This window comes from Kogia breviceps, chromosome 13, assembly GCF_026419965.1.
Source record: "Kogia breviceps isolate mKogBre1 chromosome 13, mKogBre1 haplotype 1, whole genome shotgun sequence".
In the NCBI taxonomy this organism is placed as follows: Eukaryota; Metazoa; Chordata; class Mammalia; order Artiodactyla; family Physeteridae; genus Kogia; species Kogia breviceps.
The window spans coordinates 52,148,586-52,170,349 of record NC_081322.1 but is presented as its reverse complement, the minus strand read 5'-3'; the positions used below and the strand labels follow the sequence as shown (position 1 = coordinate 52,170,349).

Below are 21,764 nucleotides of genomic sequence, written 5' to 3'. Positions count from 1 at the left end.
CAATTCCATTCCCCAAATAGCTCAATGGATGGGCTCAACAATAAAATAGAGGGGACAGAGGAAAGAATCAGTGACCTTGAAGATACTAAGAGAGGAAATAGACTGAAAATTTTTTTAAAAAAAGAAAGATTGAATCCCAGAGTCCTGTGGAACCATAACAGAAGATCTAACATTTGCATCATTGGAGTCATGGAAAGAGGTTGGAACTACAAATGTATTTGAAAAAATGATGGCTGAAAACTTTCCAAATTTGGCAAAAGACCTAAGCCTGTGGATTCTAGAACCTCAGAGGGTAGATCCAAAGAAGTCCACACCAAGACACAATAGAGTTGACCCTCAAACAACACAGGGTTGAACTGTGTAGGTCTACTTATGCACAGTTTTTTTTTTTTTCAGTAGTAAGTACAGTACTAGATGATCTGAGGTTGGTTGAATCTGTGAATGAGGATAAGGAGCGAAGACTATAAATTATATTGGGTTGGCCAAAAAGTTTGTTTGTTTTTTTCCATAAGATAGCTCCAGTAGCACTTAGTTGTCTTTAACTTCATTCAAAACAATTTTGTTAGACTGTATTGTGACAGCTGTCACATCAGCGTGCATTTAAAAAAAAAACTTATCAAAATTGATGAATTTTTGTGTAGCCATTTTAATATTGAAGATGAAAGAAAACCACATCTTAGGCTTTATTTCAAGAAAGGTAAAAACTCAACCAAAATGCAAACAAAGATTTGTACAGTGTATGGAGAAGGTGCTGTGACTGATCGAACGTGTCAAAAGTGGTTTGTGACGTTTCATGCTGGAGATTTCTTGCTGGATGATGCTCTAGGGTCTGGTAGCGCAGTTGAAGTTGATAGCGATCACATCGAGACATTAATTGAGAACAAGCAACGTTATACCACACGGGAGATAGCCGACATACTCAAAATATCCAAATCAGGTGTTGAAAATAATTTGCACCAGTTTGGTTATGTGAATCGCTTTAATATTTGCATTCCACATAAGCGAAAAAAGCCTTCTTGACAGTACTTCCACTTGAGATTCTCTACTTAAATGTAATGAAAACATTGTTTTTAAAACATTGTGATGGGCGATGAAAAGTGGACACTGTACAATAATGTGGAACAGAAAAGATTGTGAGGCAAGCGAAATGAACCACCACCAACCACACCAAAGGCCGGTTTTCATCCAAAGAAGGTGATGTTGTGTATATGGTGGTATTGGAAGAGAGTCCTCTATTATGAACTTTTTCCAGAAAACCAAACAATTCCAACAAGTATTGCTCCCATTTAGACCAACTGAAAGCAGCGCTCGAAGAAAAGCATCTGGAATTAGTCAACAGAAAATGCATGATTTTCCATCAGGATAATGCAAGACTGCATGTTTTTTTGATGATCAGGCAAAACTGTTAACAGCTTGGCTGGGAAGTTCTGATTCATCCTCCGTATTCACCAGATATTGCACCTTCAGATTTCCATTTGTTTTGGTCTTCACAAAATTCTCTTAATGGAGCAGTTTTCAATTCCCTGGCAGACTGTAAAAGGCACATGGAACAGTTCTTTGCTCAAAAATATAAAAAGTTTTGGGAAGATGGAATTATGAAGCTGACTGAAAAATGGCAGACAGTAGGGGAACAAAATGGTGAATACGTTGCTCAGTAAAGTTCTTGGCAAAAATGAAAAATGTTTCTTATTTTTACTTTAAAAATCAAAGGAAACTTTTGGCCAACCCAATACATGATTTTTGACTGTGCAGGGGGTTGGCACCCCAATCCCCCCGTGTTGTTCAAAGGTCAACTGTATAGTCAAACTTCTGAAAATTTAAGACAAATCTTGAAAGCAGAGAGGGAGAAACAACACCATACCTACAAGGGAAAATCAATGCAAATGACAGTGGACTTCTCCCTAGAAAAAATGGAGGACAGAAGAAGTGGCATGACATTATTCAAGAGCTGAAGGCAAAGAACTGTCAACCTGAACTCTGTGTTTTTTGAAAGTAGCCTTCAGGAATATTGAGGAAATCAAGACATTCTCAGGTGAAAAATATGTCACCAGCAGACCTACCCTAAATAAAGGAATAAAGGAATTTTTCTACCTCTGTCATGTGCCTGCAACCTCCTGTTAATCTATAATTGTGCAAACTTTCTTTTAAAAACAAGGAATGAATATAAACTATTTGAGAACATTGAGAAAAATAGTCTGTGCTTATAATTTGTATAGAAAGTGAACATAGTTGGATGTGGTGAGGTTGTAAAGTGCTTGAAACACATTAGTAGAGTTCTGACGTCATGGAGGGTAGAGAGATGAGAACTGTGGTAAGTTCTGAATACTGAAGTGTTTGCTCAGGAACAAACATCAGGTGGTTACATGAAGGATGGTGATTGGGAAAAAACTGCACGCATAATGTATTTGTCTTGTGATCTGGTGATGTGCCAGCAGTGATAAAAGATGAAAGAATTAAAGAGTGAATCCTGGAGACATTTTGCATGTTTACAAACATTGAACTTTTTGGAACCAGCTGCTGTTGCGATGGCAATGCCAAGGGAGAAAACAGTCAATATCCAAGTATCCCTGAACAAGCTGCCCTTCAGTTTTTCCTCATCAGTAAAACCCATGTCCTCTTTTATTATATACATATTCTAAACCTGGGTTTCATAGTCTACTAATGTTATAGTCCAACCCTAGGGAATAAATATAATTAAAAGGACAGCTCCTAATTTAAAGTCCTTTTGAAATTCCAGGTCTGTCATTTAAAATAAAAATCCACTTAAAACAATATTCTGTAGTTTACTTTCTGGATAGTAATATCTTGGAGTTAATTTACTCTTAAAGTTAAGAAATGTTTTATGTGAATTAATTTCCTTGAGTCGCAGATAATGGAATTTTTAGTGAATTGACAGATACTGAGTCATACTGAGATAGCCACTCTAGTAATTATGCAGTTTAGCTACACTTATGTTTCGTTAGTTGGATGGTACCAATAAATTGTAGCCATGGGTTCAATTACCATATATGGATTAGTTTTTAACATTGTTCTGTGGCCGTAGCTTATCCCTCAAAATATTTGGAAGTGTGTAGTGCTGTTCATATGGGTTGCTGGGCAAAGCAAAAATATTGGAATCAGCAGAAATTCAGAACCTTCTCTAGGTAGTTCAGTGATGTCATCTTTAGGATGCATAGAATTACTTTATAAGCCTCCAATATATTGATCTAATAACATAATTTCATATTTCAATATCAGTGCTTGCTGGAAAGTAGTATGCTTTGCAAAGTCTGCAGTTAGTCTGGTGACTCTTAAGTTTCAAATCATATTGTGTTTTAGCATTTTCAAAGATGTGTATTTTGTCTTCCCTAACGTATGTTTAGCTGTCTGATGGCTAAACCTGATTTCAGGCATTGGATTCAAATAACTGTTCGGCAGTGTGCTGTGACTTTTCCCATTAACTCAGCCACTTTACTTAAATGCATAATTTGTAACAAACATATGGTTGTGCTAAAATGAGAATAATTATAGTTGAGTTTTAAATGGACATTTCCATTTAAAAATTTTATATAGTCTTTGTTACTATGTATATCTCACACCTTATTAGGAATGATTGTATCTAAATTTCATCAACACATTCTTTCTGAAAAATTATAATCTCAAGAGACAGCATTAGGTGACTTATAAACATGTAGAAGTTGAAAGCTCTCACCTAAGGGCCATTATTTACATATAGGTTCATAGAAAAAAAAAATTGGAAGATTTCTCTAAGAGTGGGAGAATTTGTGCCTAAGTATGTGAAGATAGAACCAATCTAAACAACTGAAAGTTTAAATAATCTACAATACTGGTGTCCTTTCTGATCCTCGACGATTGCATTTTCATACTTTTAAATATTCATTTCAACTTGAAATCAGACTATGAATAGAGTTCCATGAATAAAAAATTTCATTTTTATCTTGAGATATAGCTCAAGCTATATCATGAGATGTAGCTTGTTAGACCTATAGTTGTTGGAAAGCATATGTTATTCCTCTTTGACTTTACATTTTTGACATGTTGAACACTAATTTTCCTTCATGAATTATATCTTTAAAATGCACTTGGATGTGAAAAAGCGTTCATTCAGTTAATACAGGTCATAGAATCCTGAATATAACTAGGGCACAATTTTAAAAGGTGACTAAAACTTTCTGTAAGTGTAAGCATATCAGTTACCCTCCAGATATATTTCTTTCCAGCAAAAATAATTCTAGATTGCATATTAATTATAATCCACCTGGTTATATCCATTTGGGAAGTAATATATGCAAATACTGTGGCATTATTTATATACTGTTACATTCACAGGCATCTTTTTCAACTGCTTTAAATTAATAAACTTAGAGCAGTTTTAGATTCACAGCAAAGTTGAGTGGAAAGTACAGAAAGTTCCCACATATGTTCTATCCTTACATATGTACAACCCCTCCCCCCACTCTCAACGTCTCATGCCAGAGGGGTACAGTTGTTAAAACTGATGAACCTACACTGACATATCATTATCATCAGGAGTCCAAAGTTTACATTAGGGTTCACTTTTGATGTTTCACATTCTATGAATTTTGACAAATGTCATACTAATGACGCGTATCCACCATTGTAGTGTCTTACAAGAGTTTCACTACCGTAAAACTTCTGTGCTCTGCCTGTTCATCCTTCCCTCTCCCCAACTCCTGACAAGCCTACTTTTGATCTGCTTGCTTTGAACAGATACCGTCTGTTGCAAAGTACATAAAACACATGTCCTGCTTTTGAAAGGGATGTGAGCTATGCATTGATTCTGGTCTTGGAGCTCACATGACTTTTTTTCTGCATGTGTGACTGATGATGGTAAGATATTATAGCCTAATTTGTGATTTTTTTTCTGAATTGAAATCATTTAGCAAATTCTGAAGTAATCCTTAGAGGATCTAAAGATAACATGATTCTTTTCCAGTTTTACATTGAATAGGTTCTCAGTGAAGCTATTAAAATTTAGTTTACATTGGAAACATTGTTATGAATACTAAAATGATGTTTTGAATTGGCCCTCCTTAAGAGCATAACTGTGAAGAAGCTCTGATGACTTTTTTCTACTAGTCTGTGGTTTAGAAATGCCCTATCACATATTGTTCTTGACCTTTAACATCCTAATTGTTCTCTTGTTTATTACAGCTTTAGTAGAATTACTTGAAAAATTTGTCCTTCATCTCTCTGAAAGCACATCTGAATGCTACTTCCCCTCAGTGGAATATACAGGTACAGTTTAAACATTTTTGTATTTTGGAAAGTGTTCAATGTGCAAATAGATAATGTTTCGTAGAGGAGTGTAATTAGACACAAATATGCACAAGGTTTTTTCACCCTAAAAAATCTCTCCCTTTGTGCCATATACATTCCAGATATCTTTCAGTTTCTTCTGTGCAAATGTCTGGGTTTCCTTGTAACTTTCTAGCTTCGTTTTTGAGCCCTTTTTTTTTTTTTCTGTCTACCCATAACATTGTTTTTCCTTAAGGCAATATCTTCCAATGTCTTTCACTCTTCTGTTTTTATCCACTAGGAGATAATCTCCTAGTGATCTCATCTGCTTGTACTGTTTTACCCACCTTATATACTGATGACTTCTAAATATACCTCTTCTACTCAAAGATCTATAAGCTTCATTCTCGTATTTCCAGATGCTTAATCGGTAAACATCACCTGGATGTGCTGAAGAACCCTCAAGCTCAAAATGTCCACCTTCTCATACCTCACTGAGATATATCCTCCTCCTACACTGTCTATTTTTGTGGGCAGTGCAGTCATCTGTCCATCTAAGCTAGGTTCCCTCCCAGTCACTAAACTGTATTCTGTGTTCTTAATATAGCTCAAATTTATCTACTTATATCTATCTCTATTCTTCTTTATGTTAGTTTAGGCCACCATTACTTTTTGCCTAGGTTATTACAACATTCTCTTTACCTGATGTCTCTAATTAGAGTCTCATTTCTTTTCAGAGGTATTCTTTATGCTGCTTTCAGAGTGACCTGTGAAGTGTAAATCTGACCCACTCTTTCCTCTACCTCTTAGAAGCTTACCATTGACCACTGCATACAGTTTAAGCTTCTTATCATGGTACCCAAGGCCTTATGTTACTCTTCTCCTTTCTTCTCTAGCATCATCCCTTTCTCTCCATGCCTCATATTTGTTTTTCAGGGGCACTAAACTATTAGCAGCATTGCCAACCTCACCCTCTCTTCTCCAAATACACATTCATTTCTTCAACAAATGGATATTTTCCTCTGCTATATAATAGAACTGCTCTAAACACTTGGACACATCAGTTAACAAAAGAGAAAAAAGTCTTGCCTTTACAGTGTTTACCTTCTGATTGGAAGACAGACAATAAATAAGTAAAAAGATTCAGTATGTCAAGTGGTATGGTGGTAAGTGAGAAATGCAGATCAGGGAAGGGGTCTAGGGAGTGCTAGTTGGGGGTGGCGGTTCCAATGTTAAATAGTGTTCAGACCAGCAGAAATTGGGAGCAAGACACACGGATGTTTCCAGAGGGAGAGACTTCCAGCAAGTGACTAGGAAGGAGATTAGTACAGCTCAGAAGGAGTAAGGGGGAAGGATTGTTGGTGTTGAAGTTAGAGAGGAGAGGATGATATAGGTTTTTTGTTTTTTCTTTTTTTCTTTTGGCCACACCGTGTGGCTTGTGGGATCTTAGCTCCCTGACCAGGGATTGAACCTGCGCCCTCGGCAATGAAAGGACGGAGTCTTAACCACTGGACTGCTGGGGAACTCCCTGATCTAGGGTTCTTAAAGTCATTGCAAGGTCTTGAACACAGGAGTGACATGCTCTGATTTACATTTTTAAAAGATCACTATTGCTGCTCTATCAGGAAAAGACTGAAGAACAAAGGGCTAAAGCAGGGAGATGAGTTAGGAGGCTATTGAAAAGATACAGATAAAAAATGGCGGTGGCTTGGATGAGGATGTCAGTGGAGTTAGAAGTACTTAGATTCTAGGTATATTTTGAAAATAGGACCCACAGAATTGGGTAACAGATTGAATATGGGGTGGGAGAGAGAGGAGTCAAAAGACCCAAGTTATTGATCTGAGCCACTGGAAGGATGGGATTACCAAACACTGAGATAGGGAAGAATGCGTAAAGCATAGGTTTCAAAGAGGAGATTAGGAGCTTGCTTTTATGTTATGTTTCCAATACTTATTACACATTTAAGTAGACATGCGCTGTACATGTTGGCTGTTTGAATCTGGAACTTAGGGAGAAAGTAGAGCTGAAAATACAAATTACTGAATGATCAGCTTAGTATATAAAGCCAATACACATCTCTTTGTCATGTTTTTCTCATATTCTGACTTAATGTCTAATTCCTCACGTGACAGCACACTCCTATAAGGTAGTTCCTTGTCTTACCTGTCGTATCCTCTGCACCTAGAGTAACAGTGCCAATAAATGTTTGACAAATAAAGGAAGAAATGGATAGAAGAATGAAGGATAAGAGCTTTGTATACTGTGTCAACCAGTTGGTTTACTCTATTGCCTGTTAAAACATTTAGGATTTCTGAGCAGAAGCTTTACTTGATTCATCTGTACCTTAGGACAATGAATTTAGTAACTGTGTAAAGGAGGAAGTAGGGTGAAGAACTAAAATTTCCCAAAGGTGAATATGCAGTGCCTGGGGCTCAGTAAATGAAGACACAGTGAAGAAAAAACAGAGAGGTAGCATAGGCTCATGATAATAGATCATCATGGGATATTGTCCCTCTTCCTCATAAGAGTAACATGACTTTTCTGTTTGCTAAAGAAACCGTCCTTCAAATATGTGTTATTTTTTCAAGTTAGACACAGTGTGTCAAATCTCCATAGAACGAAAAAAATTTTTAAGATACATTTTCAGTCTGGCTCAGACTAATTTTTTTAGCTCTATTATTCATCACTGCCCAGACACATCCTGTGCATTCATATCATTGAACCTTTGCTCCTTCTGTTCCTTCTGGATAAACTTTTTCCTCCCTATAACACCCATATGATAACGTCCAACTCCACTGTAAAGTTGCAGCTAGAATGTCACCTACCTTCTTATTCCCAGTCAGAAGTCCCTCCTCTGTGCTTCTATTGCATTCACATTAAACTACCATTTTGATATTTATTATATTGTATATGGCTAATTTAAATTATTTCATTAGGTCTCAGATGCCTCTGTATCTTTAATATGGCATTTGAGATATTTTTATTGGATTACGTACACATACTGTTACATAGCATCTATAGTCACACAATACATTTGTATAACAATCCTAAATCTATTGGGATTTACAAAAATACATAGGGACATATACCTAATTAAATCATAGTGACATCTAATGCAGATTTGGGAAAGGGATAAAAGTGATCATAAGAAAATGAAAGCAAAGAAATGAGAGGAAAATACAAGGTAGAATTAAACAGAAATTAAGGTAGGTGAAGGGAATTGATAGCTGTTGACCACTGCTTGTGAATTAGAGTGCTGAGGCACCTGATGTGCATTATATCATTCAACCCTGTAACTACAGTTACCCCTTGAACAACATGGATTTGAACCGTGCAGGTCCACTTCCAGGCAGATGTTGTTCAATATATACTTACTACAGTACTACCAATCCATGGTCTGTTGAATCCTTGGATGCCGAACTGAGGATAGAGAGGGCCAGCTGTAAAGTGATACTCGGATTTTTGCCTCTGCATGGGGTTGGCGCCCTAACCCTTGCGTTGTTCAAGGGTCAGCTGTACTCTCTGAAGTAGGCATACCCATCACATTTAAAATCAGGAAACAGGTTCAGAGGGAAGAAGAGAGAAATTGTGAAGAGAATTTTGAGGAAAAGCATCGGTGAAGAAAATTACAACTTTATGAACAAACTTGAAAAAGTATGTGAAAAACATACAGGGATTAATGATCAAGTCTGTGAATAAGAAAGGAAATAAGTAAGAAGTGGTGATCATGGAGATTTGCATGGCCAAAGTGGGTATCTCTCATCTTCAGTATGATGGTCTTCAAATTCTGCAGCTCTCTTTGGCACATCGTTCTATTGGGTCGTATTTTCTATAGATAATCTAAAATTAACATTATGTTGTATATGTTATCTAAATACTCAACAAGGCTGATTGCTCAGTGTGCATGCATTTAATACCCTCTGTTATATTTCTAAATTATGCTGAGGGAGATCTCAGATGTTGGCTTCGTTGAATGTATTATCTAGGCAGATGAACCCTGAATGTGAATTTAAATTCCTTAAAGGCTCCAGCGGAACAACTATCCACTGGCGTTTTAGAGTACAGATGAAGATAAAGTGGCTTCCTGTTGATTGATTGTTATCCTTTATCATTTATTTTTTGGCTGGTGGAACAATGGTTTGCTATTATAAAATTTCACTCTATTTACTTTAAATAAACAAAAACCATGTTTTGATATAAAAGGTGTTTCAAAGCAGACGCTGGATAGATATATTCAATGTTTTTTCATGTTTCTTGAATGAGAAATTGATTGGCTTCTTAAAAATGACAGCTTGCTAAACCCTAAGGTAGCTGAAATTAGAATAGCACAGTCATCCATCTGTTGTTAGCTCCCTCAGGATTTCAATCCATTATAAAATTTGCAAATCTGGAAAAATCAAATTAGTTTGGCTGTTTATCCCCTTAAAGAAAGAGGACAAACAGATAAAGTTCTGCACACTTGCAGTTTGTAACTCCATACAAGTATCTTTCCAAATCCTAACAGACATTAACCATTTGTCAGCTCATTTCCCTGGGACGAGTTGGAGATTTTTTTCCTTCTGAAGTTGCTTCTTTGAAATGATAGATTAAGTAGTCCTTTCAGGGTGGTAAATATTTTAATTTTATCCTTTTTCTCTTTATGTTGTTAATCAAAAGGTTGGAAAAAATATCAGAATATCATTGTTTCACCTTTTGATTATTAAAATATTTTTATACTTAATATGTACAGTTAAATATCCATTATACTTCCTTTGGGTATTCAGCAAATATGCTCTTTTCTGTTTTGCATTTATGGAGCGTGTTTGTGAGTATGGTCGATAATTGCAAGGAGGTATATAATATGAATGACCCTGTCCTCAAGGAGGGGAAATAGGACATATACCTAAAATGATGAATTAAATAATTTGCAGCATATGGTAAAATAGAAAATAAAGAAATGGAAAACTGACATTTTTCAGCTGGCTACTTTGTTTCAGGCAATGTGCTAGAGCCTTTAAGTATGCTATTTGAATTGAGGTTTTGTCAAATGAGGGGTTGTGTGGTATGTGCCACAGGTGTTCAGTGGAAAGTGTGACCAGTGTTGACTAATGCCATTATGGAAAATTAGGGGAGGAAGCAATGCAAGAGGAGTGACACTAGTGCTGCCTCCTGGGCTATTACAGCTGAAAGAAATAGGAGAGGCGAAGAGTCTTGCAGGCAAGGGCAATTGTATAATCAAAGACGTGGAAGAGAGTAATGCTTTTCTCCAAATAGTGCTGACTATATCACTTAGGATGCTGAGACTTAGGCTAGTTTACTGGTCATAAGGAATTAAATTTTATGGCAGTAAAAATTGAATAAAATGGATAGATAACAACCGCATGTTAAAAAAGAAGCAACAGAACCTTCAGGCTTACTTTGGGGAAGGAAGAAGGTAGGAGGAAATGGACCGACTGGTTGGTTTCTTTGGGTGGTGAGAGTTCTCTGGCTTTACTACTGATATAGCAGGGCTTCAGGAGAGCCAAGCTGTAACTGCTTCTCTGATACTGGATTTGTCCCCCAGTGGAGATATGGTTTACTCTTCTCAAAATTTATTTAGTTTTGCACTATTAGCCAAGTGCCAGGCAGAATAGATTTAATTTCTTCTACCACTGCTCTATGTGCTAGCTTTCCAAATTAAAAATAGAACAGAATGTATTACCAAAGTGAGTGATTTCAGTCAATATTCAGTTAATATTTTCAACTCATTTTGTTTTGAGACTATTATTTATAATTAAAATGATTGGTTATTGCAAATAGTTAATGCTGAGATTGAATTAGGCCTTGTTGAGTAGGGTAAGTCTGATGCTATAGGTGTCATTGTTTGGTTGACTTTTATTCAGTAACTTATTTTATTATGCTTCACAGTGACTCTGGGGTATCCTTTTGTTTCTTGATTTCAATATACAAAAAAATGTTTGTTTGTTTATTTATTCATTTATGGCTGCATTGGGTCTTCGTTGCTCCATGCTGGCTTTCTCTAGTTGCGGTGAGCAGGGCCTATTCTACTTTGCAGTGCACCGGCTTATTGCGGTGGCTTCTCTTGTTGCAGAGCACGGGCTCTAGGCACACAGGCTTCAGCAGTTGTGGCTCGCGGGCTCTAGAGAGCAGGCTCAGTAGCTGTGGTGCACGGGCTTAGTTGCTCCTCAGCATGTGGGATCTTCCCAGATCACGGCTCAAACCCGTGTCCTCTGCACTGGCAGGTGGGTTCTTCACCACTGCGCCAGCAGGAAAGCCCCAGAAAACATTTTTAAGTTCATATCTATTTCCGTCTCCACCTTGCTTCTAGTTTGAAATGTAAAGCACAATTTTTGTTGTTCACTGGATGTTTGTTCATTTATTCGTTCACCTACTCATTCATTTACTCAGTGTTTGTTAAGCACTTATTACATATCCCACACACTATTGTGCACATTTCAGTAAATCACTGGTTACCAGTGATGCATCAGAGTCCCCTGAAAACATCCATTTTTATCATTGAATTTTACTTAATCATTTTGTTCCATCAATTTTATTTCTGAAGATTTTAATTTCTGCTTCATAAGTTGTATTTAGTCCAGATTAAATGTAACGAAGATTATTTCACTGAACTTTTGTAGTCCAAGATCCATTTCTACTTGTCAGGTTGTCATATTGAATGTCAAATACAGATTTGGATATGAAGCCTCTTTTTTAATGTATACCTGTAAACCATTTTCTGACTTCATTACTGCTTCAAGAAACTTTTCATTTCTTACTTCTTTTTTAACGGAATTTTATTCACTCTCAAGTCACCTACATCTGCATCATATTAGTGATTTTTTGAGTGGATATTTGATATTTGTTTTGGTCTGCTTAATACCTCATATATTCTCCTTTAAAAGTCTTTTGGAGATTTAACTGATACCTTCTTTAAAGTGAAGTGTGTGGAGCAAGGTATCACTGTCCAATTATAACCGTCTCTAAAGTTTAGTTTTATTCCTTTAAGTGTGGATCTCAACTTCAGTGCACAAGAAGTAAGCTGTAGAGGACTTCTAAAAAAACAAATGACTGAACAGTCACCTTCTGCAATCTTGTTCAGTAGTCTGGAGTATTTATTTTTACTTTTAAAATGCTCCTCAGAGGATTTTGATCTACAGCCACAATTGGAAAACATTATCTTTTGAAATGTGCAGTTAAGTTTTTACTCTAAAGGTGCAGAATCATAAGCTTTTAGAGGGAGTGGACTTGGGAAATTATTCCTACAACATCAGGAAACTTATCTGTCATCTCAGGCCAACAGCTAGGCCACTCTGGCAAGACTCTATTCCTCCATGGCGAAGAACTAAGAACCTGAACCTTATGTAACTATTCAGTGTCATAGTCTTTTGGGGCAAATTCTCTCATCTTGATTCTTGACTTTATTCCATTCTTTACTGTAATGGTAGAAGGTATTCTGATCTATAGAATTCATGACATTGGGAATGCCCATTCCTAGCACTCTTAGTCCACTGCATACTTCTCCTCTATTGTAAAGATATCTATATGTATTCTACTTTCCAAAAGGGAAACATAAGTATTATTTTAAGCACACAAATCTACATATTAACAAGGATATTTCTTATGCTTAATAATCTAATTTTATGTGTACTGCATTCTAAGTGTTATCATCTAATCTAACTTAAAATTGTTCTGGTAGTAGCTTATAAAATCACTTTTGTCATTATATCACATTATGATAGTTGATAAGTAGGTCTGTTCCATGGCTATAGCAATATATAAAGTCAATGTTTATTTTATTGAAACTATTGAAATTTTTCAAAATCAGCCAATGTCACTGACACTACAGCACTAAAGTTTTATATTATTTAAACTTAGGAAACTAAGAACTTGAAATTATGGTGAGCATATGAATGATGATTAATAGTTTTTAAATATTGGTCATTATTTTGTGAGTGAGAATAATTTGTGGTATATGTTTTAGTACCAAGTGATAGAAACCCAGATCAGACTTTTTTCTTTTTTCTTTTTTTGTCTAAGCAGAAAAAGAGGCAGAATCATTGGCTCATAGTATTCAGTAATAGAGTAAATCTGTCCTTAGCAATTTGTCTCCTTTCTATGTCTCTCACTTTCCTTGTATTGAATACATTGGATTCATTTTTCTCTACTGGAGACACAGAGTTCCTCATAGCCCTGTAGTTAACAGCGAGGGCATTGTGGGGCAATACCATCTTCACGCTAGTTTGAAAAATCTGGAGGAGACATTGCTCAGCCTGTTGCTAGGAGAAGGACAAAACTGGTATCCTTCTTCCTTAGAGACAGAAGGTACATCTGTTAGCAGAGTAAGAGTTATGAATAGCAAGGAATTCTAAGCTATATCAACTATAGCTTAATTGCTATCATTATAGGTGAAATTCAGCAATATTGCTAAGATCGTATTCTGATCTAAATAAGTAAAACTCAGATGTAGCTTATCAAGAAATTAACCGGGCTTCCCTGGTGGCGCAGTGGTTGAGAGTCCTCCTGCCGATGCAGGGGACCACGGGTTCGTGTCCCAGTCCGTGAAGATCCCACATGCCACAGAGCGGCTGGGCCCGTGAGCCATGGCCGCTGAGCCTGCGCGTCCGGAGCCTGCGCTCCGCAACAGGAGAGGCCACAACAGTGAGAGGCCCACGTACCACAAAAAAAAAAAAAAAAAAAAAAGAAAGAAAAAAAAAGAAATTAACCGACACCTATCTTTTAAATTTTTTATTTATTTTTCTTTAAGAAATCACCCCTCTAGGCTAGATAGGTGACCAACCAGCCTGGTTTGCCTGGGACTGTGAGGGGCTCCTGGGGCATGAGACTAAGTGCTAAAACCATGCAAGTCCTAGGCAAACTAGGAGAAGTAGGTTACCTTTACCAAGAGTGCTGAAAGATGAATTATTGTTGCTTTAAAGAGTAGATGTTTGATAACCGTGATGTTTACTTTGTTCTTCCCTATCTCTGCCGATCTCAAGGCTACCCATATTTTAAGGTTCAGTTTAAATGCCGCTTCTTCCCAATCTCTTCCTCCTATGAATTCATGTAATTCTTTATCTGTACCACTCTTGTTCCACTTTGTGCTTTAAAACATCTATATCAGAGTTACCTATATACAAATTGTATCTCTGACACTACAGGCAAAGTTCTCTTAGGGCATGATGTATGATTTATCTTTCATCCCTCATAGATTCTAGCATGGTGCTCCACACTTTATAAGAAGGGATTTATTAAAAGTAATGAATAAATTAATGACTTAAGTAGGTATATTGTTAATGATATGAGGTGTACCAGTGTGTAATGGGAAAAAAAATGCTGATACAGAATTCAGAAAACCTAGATTTTGCCCCTCCCTATCACTAGATAACTCTGTGATTTTGGACAATTTCCTTATTTGTGTGTGTGTGTTTATCCACACACATACTGTGCACATGCTATAGTTTCTTCAGGGAAAAATTGAAAGTTTCAGCTAGATCCCCCTTGTTATCTAGTGATGCTTTTAAGTGTTCATGCTTAATTTGGTCATCCAGTGTTGTCAAAGACTAATCCAAACTTTCAGCCTCTCCTGTAGTCCTCTGTACTGTACAACCCCTTCACTTTTGGTAGATGATCACACTTCATACCTCCCAGAGAAAATGTGCCTGCAGGAAGAAACTTGTTCAGTCCACCCTTGTACATTGCTGTCCATTATATGTAGAATAATATAAATTATTCCTTCCTGACACTCACATGTAAATCTTTAAGAAGTAAACAGACATACTTATCTATATTTGTAATTCAAAATCTTATATATGCATTGCTTGATGAAAGTACAGTATTCTAGACCATTTTTGTGTTAACAGCTTTTGTGTCCTGAAAACCAAGTAAAAGTAGATTGCTTTAAAACTATGATTATTTGTTTTGTACTTAATATACTTTTAAATACTTTTTTAGGAGAAAAGTTATTTTGTAAAAAGTTTCCTGTTAATTCCTTTGAAAAATATAACTGACAGCTCTTAAAAGAACAGGATTCATCAGTGTGTTTTCAAATTTTACATTAAAATATGTAAAAGTATTGCTTTCATCAATTTTCAGTTAAAATGTGATTATTCAGAGTTTTATACATTTTTATAACCCAGTGTTCTGTTGTTTATAGCTATTGATGCAAATGTGAAGAATGAAAGTCTTTCATCTGTGCAACAGCTTGGCGTTAAAATGACTGTCAGGTATATTATAGGGAAATATCCCCCTGTGCATTTCTAGAATTTGTTTTGTCTAGCTGATATGTGCTTAATAGTATTTAATTTAACAATCAACTATTTTATATGCTTTAAATGCAGTTTGTCATTCAGAAAATAATAACTTTGTTTTGAGGATATTGGCACATGATTGAATTACCCTTACAGGTAAATCAGGTACAGTTTATTACTACTTCATAGGCTAACTACAACATATTTAAGTCTCTATGACTGTCAGGTTTTTTCCAAAAATAACATTTTAAAAATCAGCACATTGGTAGCACATTCATACCATTTTCTAAAATATGTTTAGTTTTTATTGTCAGGATACAGTTATGAGTACAAAAGTACCTTAATGTCGATGCAGAAGTTAAAATGAATAAACCAATTATAGTAGTTTGAATTTTTTGTACTGAAATTATAATTTTCAGAAGAAATGGACAAGTGGAACAGACTGGGAGTTAAGGTCTGAGTCCTTGAACTCCTCTTTTTATTGATTATTACATGGGAATCTTAATAGTCCCATTCTGTCTACTTCATTGGGTCATCTTCAGAATCAAGTGTAAAAAAGATGCATGTGAAAGCTTTTAAAAAAGACTGTTTGGGGCTTCCCTGGTGGCACAGTGGTTAAGAATCCACCTGCCAATGAAGGGGACATGGGTTCAAGCCCTGCTCCGGGAAGATCCCACATGCCACGGAGCAACTAAGCCCATGCGCTACAACTACTGAGCCTGCACTCTAGAGCCCGCGTGCCACAACTACTGAAGCCCATGCACCTAGAGCCCGTGCTCCGCAACAAGAGAAGCCACCGCAATGAGAAGCCCGCGCACCGCAACAAAGAGTAACCCCCACTTGCCGCAACTACAGAAAGCCCACGTGTAGCAACGAAGACCCAATGCAGCAAAAAAATATACATAATAATAATAATAAAAATAAAAAGACTGTGTAAATCCATAGCATTATAACAAAAACTGTGATAGTAATTCTAGCTCACCCACCTATATCACATAGGGTATATAACCCATTGATTATGTTTTGTGACCCTATACCCGCCTTTTATATTGTAATGACGTATTTCCATTCTGAAATGGAAACTGTAGATAATATGAGCAGTCTAGTCACATATTTTTAAAAATTCAACATAATGTCTTACTGTTAAGAAATAAACAAAGTGATTTATAATGAAATGTTTGTATACTACTATGGTGCCAGTAGTGAGACATAGCTGGCACCCATTTAGAATCATTGTAGCTGTGACAGCTACGAATAGAGGCTGATTTTATTTTGGTGCATCAAGTATTACAAGAGGGTTGCCACTGGCAAAGTGACTGCAAAATGGTGAACAAGTCTTAGTAAGGGCTTCAAGCAAAGCAAAAGAGCTATCTTTCCCTAACTTACACATGGTTTCATTCAGTGTATAATAAAATATATGACTAATATTTTATGATTTTCTGTGAAACAGAATTAGTTTCAGATAATTATAAATAGATTTTTCATCTATGCAAATGACAGGCAGGACATTTACAAGTTGTTACTGTGCTGGACTGACTGTCCCATATGTAACCTCCTGGCCCTTACTCAGCAACTATCAATAGTCCCAATCTGACAATCTGACAAAACTATCAGATTGTCACTATGACAATCAAAAGCACTCCCATAAATTTCCAAACTAGCCCCTGGGGGAAGTGCCACCCTCATATAGAACCATTGGACTATATGAACTCTAAAATTGCTTCTAAACTTAACATTATGTCAATCTAGCCTATGAACATTCCATGTTTTAGATTAAGTTCAGGAAAAAATGCTTATATTCTACTACTCATCTATAGTATCCATGTTTTGTTATTTCACTACCATTTCATTTTCCTTTAAAGTTTTTGTATTTACCAGATGAATACTGCTAATTTCAATAGATCATAATTATCAGGTACATATATTGAGTGTTATTCTTTCATAAGTGCTCTGTATAACATAGTTACGCTAAAAGTAGAAATTTGAAAATTTAAAACCATGAGATCTCAAGAGAACTACACTTTGATGAATGTTAAAAAATGAATTTACAATGCAGGGCCTGACATTTTTTCATTCTGTATGTTTTCTGGGCTTTTACAGGTATGGCAAGTTCCTCAACCTGTTAAGAGATGGTGCAGAAAATGATCTTACCTTGGTTTTAAAGCATTGTGAGAGATTCCTGAAACAGCAGCAAGCTTCTGTAAAATCTTCTCTTCATATCCTTTTCAAATAATTGACAGTAATTGAACTCTCTTCATATGTTTTTCAGAATTCTTTGATGGGGTACTTTAATACATTTATAGGAAAATAATACTTTAACCTATATTAGTGTTTTGTTATGGTATACCTTTATGGTATTTTATTCTATATTTTAAATATGTACTTTATTAGACTGAATAGTAATTATTAAATTTTATTAGTTAAATCTTAAATAAATAAGTAAAGTTGTTAGAATGTATTTTCAGTTATGTATAAGGAAGTCTTAAAAAATAGATTTAGTAAATCAGAATAATACTCTAGATTTAGTAAATCTAGAATAAGAATAAAACATGCATTTATTTTATTTGAATTGGTTATCTTTCAGAAATAGGGTTTGACTTTAAGAAAAAAGTGTATACAGATCTTTTGCATTACTGAATTCTTAAAATGTGTGGATTTTTTTTTATACTTGATTATGCTAATAATTTGGCAGATAACCTTAACTAGAGAAAGGATGGTACTATTGTGTTAGTGACTTGAACAGTGTGTTTCCACGGAACAGATAGTTTTTCCTCCAGTTGCTGGTGCTGTTGGCCTCCACTGGGCATGTCAGCACGCATGGTACATTAAAATAGTCACTGTGCAAGTGATTTATTAATAAAGTTTGATTTTATATCAATAGCTTATAAATTGGTTGAAGACAAAATGAGGACCAAGTATCCTTAATATCTCTTTGCTGAGATTCTGGAAATGAATATTTATGGAGTTCTTACACCTCACCATGTTAAGATAAACTATTAAAAAAGTTCCTTAACTGCTTTTCAATCTGCTTGCAGGGGAGTTACACTGGCTATGACTGGTTTGTATCTTCTTTGTTCATAATAATGTTGGGGGACAAAGACAAAACATTCCAATTTCTTCAGCAGTTCTCCAGGCTTCTGACTTCTGCATTCCTTTGGTTGCCAAGACTACATATTTCTGTAAGACTTTTTAGTCTATTTTTAAAGGAGCATTTTAAATTTTAAGGAAAATCCTATTTAAATTCATTGGGATCTTATTAATTTATTTGTAGAGTGTGCTATGTACTCAATCTTCGTTTTCTATCTGAATGCAATTTTGAGTGATTTCTTTTGAAGATATAGATTTGGCATTTTCTCGAATACTTGCTGTCTTACCTAATGGTAACTGAATGAAAGATTAGTGATAATAGGTGCATTATTAAATTTTAAACTTGTCATTTAGTAAATTATAAAATTCCATATATAAAAAGAAAACTATTGAATGGATATTTTTATTCTTACTTTGTTAAAAAGAATCTTTGGTTAAATTATACTATGAGAAAATAATAAGTTGAAATTGTATCCATATTGTATAGAGGAAAAGCACACCAACTTTATATACATTTTGGAAATCTGTGATGAGTTTTGATTAAGGTAGTATAGTGTATTTTTTAAGATTTTACTAGTTCCATGAGATCCAAGTTTAAAGGTAGGTGCATCCCTCAATTTATTAAAGTTTCTGTATTTTGTTTTGCTTATGTACTTACTGCATTTAAGACCTCCAACTTGGGGAAACTATCCATTAAAATAAGCCATGCTAATGCTTCCCAAACCTTTTTCATGACATGTTGTACTTGGACAACAGAATTACATGGCACCCAAGTATAAGTTGTTAAGGGGGCTAGAGAGTATCTATGTCAAGTTAAATGAAAGCATTTATGACATGCTTTTGCAATATGTATTTGTGACAAAGAAAAGAAAGCACCAAGGAATACATTAAATATTGAAATTTTATGATTTTATGCTTGAAAGAGCTGTATGTAATTCCTGAATAATACTTCACCATAGTGAGAAATTTGCTCCTCTTGTACTTCACCATAATGAGAAATTTGCTCAAGTGAACAGGAGGAAGCAAAAGGCAAAAAGCTATGTACTAGCTTTTCTCCAATAAGTAGAACTGTTTTCCTTCTGTTAACCAGAGTTTGAACAATTCTTTAAATTGTATGTGATGATTTAAAATATCTTAAAGGTCTTTCACTCTTTCATTTACAAATGTAATGTTAAAAATTCTTTTGATCATAAGTATGGATTTTAAGTCTATCACACATTTTCATGTCAAGTATTTTAAAATGATACCTACATGCCACTAGTCCTAACTATTCTACTTTAATGTTCAGAGTGTGACACAGTCAGACATAACCAATGAACTGTTTTCAACCATAATTTTGTGAAGTTGCATTTCTACTTTGATGCTTTAAACCCAGTTTTCTCACACATTATTTTTAACACAACAAGAGTGATGTGCTCCACTAGCATTTCTTCCTATAAAACTGAAATCAGGCAGGACACTAGCAGCTTTGAGTTTGTTAGATTTACCATTTTGATAGCATCAATATAATAGGGAATATAGATCTGTGAATGGAATGGAGTGACTTATTACAAAGGGGTTTTAGAATGAGCTCTTAATATAAAACCTTGACACCTTTCTGTTGGTGCGGCTATATCATCAGTGAAGACTCATGCAGTGCCTTCTGTAGTATCATTTTGTTTCCTTTTCAAGTACAAATATACCAAGTTGAATATTTTATTACCAGTAGTTTGTTTGACTGTTTCTTTGTAAAACAAATAACATTCTGCGAAACATTCCTCTTAAAGGATTCTATCTAGAACTGTTAGCTAAGTGCAGTTACTAATGTTCATATAGTCAGTACTCCATAGTTTAACTGTTTTTGACTTAATAATCTTTTAGATTGGTGTTTTTGCTATGCCACTTTCCTTGTGAGTGCATGCAGTAATAGACTTAATATATTACTTAAAAAGTGGTCCTTTCAAGTAGCAATTCTTATATCAGACAAAATAGACTTTAAAATAAAGACTGTTAAAACAGACAAAGAAGGACACTACATAATGATCAAGGGATCGATCCAAGAAGAAGATATAACAATTGTAAATACTTATGCACCTAACATAGGAGCACCTCAATACATAAGGCAAATACTAACAGTCATAAAAGAGGAAATCAACAGTAACACAATCATAGTAGGGGACTTTAACTCCCCACTTTCACCAATGGACAGATCATCCAAAATGAAAATAAATAAGGAAACACAAGCTTTAAATGATACATTAAACAAGGTTGACTTAATCGATATTTATAGGACATTCCAACCAAAAATAACAGAATACATATTTTTCTCAAGTGCTCATGGAACATTCTTCAGGATAGATCATATCTTGGGTCACAAATCTAGCCTTGGTAAATTTAAGAAAATTGAAATCATATCAAGTATCTTTTCTGACCACAATGCTATGAAACTATATATCAATTACAGGAAAAGATGTGTAAAAAAATACAAACACATGGAGGCTAAACAATACACTACTTAATAACGAAGTGACCACTGAAGAAATCAAAGAGGAAATCAAACAATACCTAGAAACAAATGACAATGGAGACACGACGACGACCAAAAACCTATGGGATACAGCAAAAGCAGTTCTAAGAGGGAAGTTTATAGCAATACAATCCTACCTTAAGAAACAGGAAACATCTCATATAAACAACCTAACCTTGCACCTAAAGCAATTAGACAAAGAAGAACAAAAAAACTCCAAAGTTAGCAGAAGGAAAGAAATCATAAAGATCAGATCAGAAATAAGTGAAAAAGAAATGAAGGAAACAATAGCAAAGATCAATAAAACTAAAAGTTGGTTCTTTGAGAAGATAAACAAAATTTATGACCCAGTAGGCAGACTCATCAAGAAAAAAAGGGAGAAGACTCAAATCAATAGAATTAGAAATGAAGAAGGAGAAGTAACAACTGACACTGCAGAAATACAAAAAATCATGATACATTACTACAAGCAACTCTATGCCAATAAAATGGACAACCTGGAAGAAATGAACAAATTCTTAGAAAGGCACAACCTGCCAAGACTGAACCAGGAAGAAATAGAAAATATGAACAGACCAATCACCAGCACTGAAATTGAAACTGTGATTAAAAATCTTCCAGCAAACAAAAGCCCAGGACCAGATGGCTTCACAGGTGAATTGTATCAAACATGTAGAGAAGAGCT

General features: G+C 35.3%; 1 protein-coding gene across 2 annotated transcripts in view; it reads left to right on the top strand.

The window, feature by feature from the left end:
- Window positions 1–21,764, top strand: part of TBC1D32 (TBC1 domain family member 32) — a 196,006-nt gene that overhangs the window by 136,478 nt on the left and 37,764 nt on the right. The window contains exons 28-31 of one of the 2 annotated variants that reach the window (XM_059083266.2): window positions 5,176–5,259; window positions 15,393–15,462; window positions 17,587–17,702; window positions 18,511–18,665. In XM_059083266.2, coding sequence (XP_058939249.1) covers window positions 5,176–5,259; window positions 15,393–15,462; window positions 17,587–17,702; window positions 18,511–18,665 — 425 coding nt within the window. Of the gene's footprint in view, window positions 1–5,175; window positions 5,260–15,392; window positions 15,463–15,905; window positions 15,983–17,586; window positions 17,703–18,510; window positions 18,666–21,764 lie in introns of those variants that run through there. The other variant, XM_067011725.1, reaches the window with a different exon arrangement.